The sequence below is a fragment of the Hoplias malabaricus genome, chromosome 6 (assembly GCF_029633855.1).
Source record: "Hoplias malabaricus isolate fHopMal1 chromosome 6, fHopMal1.hap1, whole genome shotgun sequence".
In the NCBI taxonomy this organism is placed as follows: domain Eukaryota; kingdom Metazoa; phylum Chordata; class Actinopteri; order Characiformes; family Erythrinidae; genus Hoplias; species Hoplias malabaricus.
Window position 1 is genome coordinate 31131210 of NC_089805.1, and position 8572 is coordinate 31139781.

Consider the following 8572-nt stretch of genomic DNA (forward strand, 5'->3'; position numbering starts at 1 on the left):
GATAGGTGAAGCCTTGATATATGCCTCTTCCCAGCACAACTCGAATGTGATATTATACAGATGTATTGTGTATAAATGTATTACAGTTTCATTCCTTATCTTGATTGCATGTGCAAATATGATGGAAGTAGGTTCTTCAGGGATTAATATTTTAGAAGAACTGGTGGTATATCTTGGCAAATAAAAAATAAATAAATAAATTTTTGAGAAATACAACCAATTCTCTTAAACAAACAATTTATTGGTAAGAAATACAGACAACTCTCTATGGTGATTTTCATTTCCAAAATGCTTTACATACTTTACAAGATTTACAAATGTTAGTTTTAATCTTAAAATCCTTAGAAGTGCTGTGAGCCATGTTAAAAACAAGTATGATGTCGTTAAGAACACACTGATCTTCGTGGACTGCACTCTTTTGATAATAAGTGTTGTACCAAGAATCAGATCAATTATTTTATCATGCTTAGTGTACAGCACCTGACAATGAGGATTCCACAATGCTCCAGAACATGATGCTGTTATCTGCCTAGATGGGTGATAGTTTAATTTGGGTTTTTTCTGTCCTTTCAATTCAACATTTTTTAATCTTCGTCTTGAGTTATTAAAGTCAACTTAGTTAACTGCAGCTAACAGTTTCTTTAATTGTAACAGCAGGTGTAGGTCCAATATGGGTCCAAATATAGCCTTTCTCAGGACGAATGGGTATTGTTGGAAAAGGACAACTTCTTGACTTAAAATACTCTGATGGAGCATGGCAGACAAACTCAAGATATTCCATTTTTCTTGGCAAATCCTCTTCTGGACCTGGGCAGTTAAAAACATCTGTTAGTCATATTTAAGCATGTCCATTTTTATATAATAGCAAAAACTAAATATTAACTTACCAACTATGTAAGTACCAGGGTCAAATTGATCCCTTGGACTGGACTGGGTAGGAATTAGCCAGGTTAACGCAGCACTCTTTTCGCAGTACTGATCTTGAACAAATCCACGGATCTGTGCAAAATACGGTTTGCCATCCTCTTCATCTATTACCTTTATTACATCTCCTATTTGAAAATAAACACCCTGATGAAGATGAAAAATTATGTTAAGTCGAGTGGAACAAGAATGTCTCTTCTGAATTTTCATAATAAATGCAGACAAAGGCCAACCTTGTAGAAAATTGACTCTGAAGTGATGATTGTGGACACAGATTCCGGAGCTTTGATAGGCTGAAGAGTCAATAAAATACCATCAGCTAATATGGTTAAGACTGAAGGGCATTACATCTGTAAAAACACAAATTCATTCTATATGTAAATACATACATTTTTTAGTTTGAAAATGTGACGTCTTCCCTTTCCTTTAGTTGATACTTTCTTCTCAGATGCAGGCGCCTTGTACTTGGTACTTCTCAGTCGTGCGGACCGTCTGTGGATCTCTTGCTTAGACTATAAGCAAACATCAAAGATGTTACAATTTTTTTTTAGACATTTTTAGGGTTTGTGTCTTGTTCAATTTTCAGGTCAATACTCAGTTTGACTTTAGGCAGTTCTTGGGTTACGCAAACTGAGTTGTCAAAGAATTATGCAATATAAAATATTGCAAATCATTAATTAGAAAAAGGAGTATTTACAAGGAGTAAACTTTATACTGGACTATATGGTATCCTGAATACAGGTTCTATAATCAATAACTAGGCTTATTTTCTTTTTTGGAAACGGGTACATAATTCTTTATTCTAACAATGCAAATGAATTGCAAACAACACAAAGACAAAACATTACATTATACAATATGACAACATTTTAAATTTCCCAAATTTGCTAATCTTTTCACAAGCAGACAAGTGAAATATGAAGTCTGCCAGTAGATTAAGTTTAGCTAGCATATGGATGTTTAAACTAGCTATATATTTGACTAGCACACATATGCTACTAGCATGTAAACGGACCATATATATATATATATATATATATATATATATATATATATATATATATATATATATATATATATATATATATATGAGAGAGAGAGAGAGAGAGAGCGAGAATCTAATATGACAGTGTATTAAATGAAACATTACTTTTTAAAATTTTCGAATTTTAAATTGAGGTAGCAACCCTGCTAGGCCTAATCAGAAAATTGAACACTGGCATCATCTAGGGGCCAAAGGTCTTTCTCAAGTAGAATGAGAAAACAATATGGCGACATTGCATGGTAGGTGTGTTGTATTATTACGTATTAAATGGGTACAAATAGTGGTGTAGTTACCATTATTATTTATATTATTTTATACAGGTAATGTTAAATGCCGTGTAGTATCATGTTAACTGGTTATCAGTAATATATGGGAAATACATTTTATACTGCTAATATGCAATATAATGCTGTATAGGAATGCTATTAAAAGTGGCAGAGGGCTATACTATAAGGTTTTGTGTGCCTACGTTCTGGTGCTGCAAGTCTCTGACATGTTAACATTAATACCTTAATGCTATCCTGTATTAATATTGCATTTTAGCAAAATACACATTTAAAACACTTGATGGTCTGTTTCATGACATCCAGGCTCACCGTACTTGTCCATTCTGTAAAAAGTGTGATGAGTACACCCAGGACCACATCTCTAAAAAAACAACTCAAGTATTCTGTTTTTTTTAAAGATGCTAGCAATAGTAAGCAGTCTGTTTCTAATCTGAATTTCTATGTTAATAAAGGTATATTTATTTTGGTAAATGCAGAGGAAATACTAATGGTCAAAATGTTCCTTTGTGATCAGTGTGATTGTCTAATTATTGAGATTAAAAATTAAAAAATGATGTGCTGTTTATGATCTGTTGTTTTTGTAGACTTTTGATGACTTGTACAGCTAAACTAACTGTTCAGTAGTAATTACATAATGTTGAATTCTTTTTTCTGTCAGATCTTTTCACAGTGCCATGTTTTTGTGGACAAGTTAAAGACTTAAAATGATATACGGAAAACGAGTTTACACATATCCTGTTTACATCATGGTTACATCCAGTTACCGTTTACAGCACAAATACACTTTAAATTGCAGTGCCCCCCCCCGTCAAGACTGTTTGCACTGTCTTGTATTGTGTGGATATTGTTTTGTATTTTCTTAACCATGTCTTTTGCACTTTAATGTGTATGCACTGTTTTTTGTTTGCACTAGTTGCACTTTAATGCTGTGTATTGTTTTATGTAGCACCTTGGTCCTGGAGGAACGCTATTTTGTTTCACTGTGTATTGTAAACACTGTATACTGCTGAAATGACAATAAACTTCTTGAAATTGAACTTAAAAAGGAGTCGTTAAATAAACACATGGACTTTATGGTAAAGGAGAAAAAGGGAACTGGACTAATAAGTCTACTTTAATATATAATATTTATTACATACTGGTGTTGGTAAAATTGTACATGATGGTAGTCTGCAGTATATTACTGACACAGCTGCCCTCCCAAAATGAAAATTCAAGATAAAGCCAAGTTAATACCAAGTTGTAATGTTATACAGAAAATACCACATTACATTTTGTAAGGATCATTTCTATATGGGGTTTTATGCCACTCCCGATTCATAGATTCCCGTTCTTAATGGTACAATGTTATACAAATGTTTAAATAGCCTCAGACAAATTCCATGTATTGATAATTTAAAAGAACTTTAAAAAACAACACTAAATATTGCATTAGACTGACAAAAATATTTAGGGGAAATCTGGATTATATGTCAGTAGAATTGGATGTCAGCACATATTATGAGCCTTCATCAGAAAGTCATACCTTGTCTTGGTTGAAACGTCAGCTTTCAAGAATCTGACATGCAGTGTTGTACAATGCTATTAGAGCTTCACGCGCCATAAAGACTTAAATTTTAATTTATCTAGTAGTCCAGTAGTAATGTTGCTCGGCAGCATTGTGGTGTGTTGACGTCTTGAAAGTGGTGGTTTTGAGGAGCATCGTATACCCCTAACTGGGACGAATTTGTAGTTAAATTGTCCATGAACACAGTGACAGTGGACTGTGTGCGAATAAGGGATGCTATGTTTGTAGCATGTCACTTGTTTGGTCCGTTTACATGCTAGTAGCATACGTGTGCTAGTTAAATATATAGCTAGTTTAAACATCCATATGCTAGCTAAACTTAGTCTACTGGCAGTTGTTCAACAATGAAGTGGAGTATATGCCAGTGTCATAAAACGGATGTCAATGTCATCAGCATTTGCGCAAAACAGAGGCATATGCCACTGTCACCAAAAAAAATAAATAAATAGATGCCACTGTCACCCGTACGTAAGGTGCCGATGTCACTGGCATGTGCCAGTGTCACGCGAACGTAAGATACCGATGCCTTTCCATGTTAATACTGCCTCTCCTGACAACAATACATTGATCCAACTCTGATTTAGGCAGCCAATCAGCCATCTTGGTTCTGGGACTAGCCTGCTGATTGGCTCACAAGTACCAAAAAAGACTGCGGCTGAATCGCAAATACCTCCTTACTCACTAAGTAAAGCACTTAATGAATTAGAAGAGTTTGGTTTGCTCAAATAACTGTAGTACATGCTTAAACTTCAGACATGGCTGAATACAACTCATGCTAAGACTTTTGTACTACAGTATGTAAGGACACATTATGTGGTCTCAAATTGATATTTGGTACAGTCACTTTTTTTCTTGGCATCAGTTAGTTATTTCGAGTACTTCTTAAAAATGCACAGCACGGGTAGTTTTAAGCCCAGTCCGTTAAAAGCTTTTTGGAGTCGACGTGCTTTAATATCTACCTGTTTCCCGCCGCCGTTGTTATGCTGGGCAGTGGAGCAGGCCGACAGCCCCGAGCCCCCCGATAGGGTGCCTTTAGAAGTGCAGTTATTACACAGGATTTCGCCCTGGTTTCCCTTCTTCCACATAGACGAGGAGTTGGTCTTGCAGACAGCACAACACGGCTTTAACCCTAGCGGCATCTTCTCTCCACCCCAAAGCGCAGTGCTGCAATTATCCTCAGCGCTAAGAGTTTCGTTGTTACTGCAAAGGGCTGCTCCAGTCCAGCCTTTGGACGTCCGTTTACACCGCCGACAGAAACTGCACCCGCCGGAGACAAAACGTCGCCACACATCAATAGAACCTAAGTCTAAAGTGACCAAATAACCGATTTTAGTAAAAGCGAACAGTAACAATACACAAACCCGTCCTTCATATTCTACTACTAAACACACACACGCCTTTCTTTCTGTTTTCCGCTGTTTTCAAAATAAAAGCCTTATTTCTCCCTGTTTGACAGCAGATGCCAATGTAAATTTATTAAGCAGAAAAATCCACCGCTGTTGCAAAGCTATTAAAGGTCAAAATCTCAGTACGTCATATAGTATACACTAATCTAAAATTAATATGTCAAAAATGTCACAAGATTACAAAGTCAGACTTGATTAATTCACTTAAAGTCTTTTGATCGGTGTAAACATAAACTCTCATTTAAGGGTCGAAACCAGACAGCGAGCACATATCGGTCCACTGGCATAAAAAGGCTGGCACACCACTGACTGTAGACCACTGCTGGTCCACCATCGAACCACTCAGAGCACTGTGCTGTACAGGATATAGCTCATTTATAATCTCCTCAAACAGATTTTAAACTCACAGAGACTTTTATTCTGGAAAACAAACTAATACAAATATTACCAACAACTATGAGAGATATAATAATGAGTATAATCCTGATATAAAATGATTATGCTAAAAATGTTGACACTGTGCTGGATTAAAATTATTTACTAGTCTTACTTATAAAGGATATAAAAAAAAAACCTAATGAAGGAAAATATATAAATTGGACTGTGAAAGGAAAAGTGCTAAAATGTGGCATTTTATCCAAAATTCTGTTTAATCACCAGCGGTCCGCCCAGAAAACGCTGTGCAAAACATTAGTGGACCTCCAAATTTGCCCTCAGTGGAACAACAGTGTCTCCTTGCTATCAGGGAAACTAGAAATGTATCAAATGTAAATTAAAATTCATAGTTTATGTAATGCTTACTGTAAATATTTGTGGGGGAGAGAAAACAGCCTACTGACCTTAAGGGAATAAAGGTCTGGATAGTTTTTCCTGAATTTCTAATTTTTGTAATATTAATTTAGTATTTAAAAATGTATCTGTATCAGTTTGAAACGTGTGCTCCAAATGTAACATACAATTGCACCTTCAAATAATTTTAATATATCTTTTTATATATATATATATATTACTATTTTTAACAAGCTGCATAATTATTTCTACACTAATAACAAAAACACATTGTAACTTCTTGTTATAGTGTTTTATTACATCTCATGACTGGGTGTTTCTCTGTGTCTTATTTAATTTGCATAATAACCTGACGTGATATAAAAATATAAATAAAAAAAAAAAAATAATAAATGTTTTTTAATCAAAAAACTGTAATTTAGGCAGGATTTGCAATTTTGTCATTTCTGAAAGCAGATATTAAGACTGTATCTTACTTTAGAAGCACACATTTTTCTTCCACAATTTGTCAGATTTAACACTGGAATTAAACACATTAAGAGCAGGAGAGTACAAGAGAATAACTATCATCAACCATGGTCTATCATGGCATTCTCTTTAGAATGCAAACCAGGCATTCTGCCATCACATTAAACAAAGTACAGATACTACCAGAGCTACAAATTAAGTAAGCAACCTCAGATTTCACATAAGTCACACACTGAATTCAAGGGCATGTTCCAGTTTTCTCTTAGTCTGCAAATTAACATGGGATATTGATTTCTGAACAGACCACAGCTTGGGGACTACTCATTACAATCAAATTACACTGTGAGCAAACCTCTAAGTAAACATGTTAATAAAGGTTTTATGAATTATAAAAACAAGGGAAACAATGCATCATGACCATTCAAAGTAAATTGTCTGTAATTTGTTATATTTAATTTAACCTGGAGCACTGAAAATGATCACAACAGAAACATACAGATTGCAACTCTCACCTGCAAACCTATAACCCTGTATTACAGAGTAAACACTCCTATCTACATAGGAGCTAGTGTAAAAGATGTCCAAGCAATGACTGAGAATGTTGATAGAAAATGTCTTTGAAAATGCTTTGAATGCAAATGTGGTATTCTGAAAAAAACTAAATTGCAGTTTCTTGTATTTCATTTAATTAATGAATTCTGTATAATGAGAGATGATGTCTTAAAGCTTAAGAAAAGAAAAAAGAAAGAAAAAAACAAATCTGGCAACACACAAATATATAGGGGAAGGATATAAAAAGGCACACCGAATGATACAACTGAATAAGTATATACAGAAGAAAAGCAAGCTTTTCTCTCTCTCAAACCCCTGGCCAGCTTTTCTCATTGAGTTCTAGTGGCCTCTGGTGGAACATTTAGACATGAGTTTAACGCTATACACATTTTTGCATGTCTAGAATAGAGTAATAATGTTTAGCAGTCAACCATATCAGGGAGGATGAGCTTGCGTGTGTGTGTGTGTATGTACCTAGTTCTAGAAATGTAGGCACAAAGTCATCACTAGAACCCCTCCGAGGCACTGTATAGAATGTAGGTTCATATTGGTTGAGGCCAAATTGCCTTTAAACATACTGCCATGTGCTAAGTTAATGCATGAAGCAAAAGAATGATGGTGGGAGAATGAAGTAACTCATGGACTGAGATCATTGCCAGACTTGATTGTGCATCTTATAGTGACACCAGAAACAGATTTCAGTTCAAGTGGATGACAATTCATATTAATGTATGAGCAGATTTTTCTCCTTTTCAAAATAAATAAATAAATAAATAAATTGATGAACAAAGGAGGAGAAACACCATTCACTTTCTTCCATTAATACACTATTAAAGGGGTTATTTATTTATTTTTTTAGAAATGAACCTTTTTTTTGGTACCCACTGTATCTAAAGGGCAACCCTCAAATAAGCTATTTTTTTCTCAGAAGATAGTCTTGATGTATAGTTTCTCAGCATTCCTCATATCATTCTATTTATATTTTTTTCTCACTGCATTCTTAAAAGAATGTTTTTCAACTAAGGGACAGATTGTTTTTCACCCTGGCTGTCTAGAAGTTTAATAAATAAATGCCCATTAAAAATAATTATAATAATTAAAGGGGTGGTCACTATTCTTCTGCCTCATTGCTAATGCACAGCCATGCTGTGGCAGTCACAGCCTTTGGCGCTCTCTACATAGTTAAAAGGTTGCACTCATACAAAATCATCCAGTTTCAAAACAACTAGTATGTGCTCAGTGGAATTAAACAAGGATTTTAAAATTTCAAATATTTTAAAGTTCCACTCAACAAGAAACTCAAGTTCAGCTCATCCTTTCATCTGAAGAATATGTCAAAATTATTGTCCTTAACTGCTACTGAGATAATTTCATTTCTCAAAATGACTTATTATGTAGAATTAAACATTCAACTCTCTCAACACGTGACCATTGAATAGTCAATTATGGTGAGAGAAGCAGAGATAATGACATATATTTTGATAATTCTGACTCACTAAAAATCTTGAGAAAACAAAAATTTCTTAGAACTACT

At 34.6% G+C, this 8572-nt stretch overlaps 1 protein-coding gene across 1 annotated transcript; it reads right to left on the reverse strand.

The window, feature by feature from the left end:
* Positions 1–236: 236 nt before the first annotated feature.
* gatad1 (GATA zinc finger domain containing 1) lies at positions 237–5245 on the reverse strand. Its single transcript, XM_066675306.1, has 5 exons — positions 4783–5245; positions 1314–1436; positions 1158–1217; positions 888–1071; positions 237–807 (listed from the first exon to the last, which is right to left on the reverse strand). The coding sequence occupies exons 1-5, from the start codon at positions 4960–4962 to the stop codon at positions 620–622; spliced, it is 735 nt and encodes a 244-aa protein (XP_066531403.1). The 5' UTR covers positions 4963–5245; the 3' UTR covers positions 237–619.
* Between the last annotated feature and the right edge of the window lie 3327 nt (positions 5246–8572).

What these genes read in the sequence shown, in the direction of transcription:
- gatad1 (XM_066675306.1), bottom strand. Translation starts at nt 4,962, where the DNA reads ATGCCGCTAGGGTTAAAGCCGTGTTGTGCTGTCTGCAAGACCAACTCC. An exon ending in ACATTTTCAAACTAAAAAAT is followed by an intron (nt 1,218 to 1,313) that starts GTATGTATTTAC and finishes TTGACTCTTCAG; the next exon opens with CCTATCAAAGCTCCGGAATC. An exon ending in CAGAGTCAATTTTCTACAAG is followed by an intron (nt 1,072 to 1,157) that starts GTTGGCCTTTGT and finishes CATCTTCATCAG; the next exon opens with GGTGTTTATTTTCAAATAGG.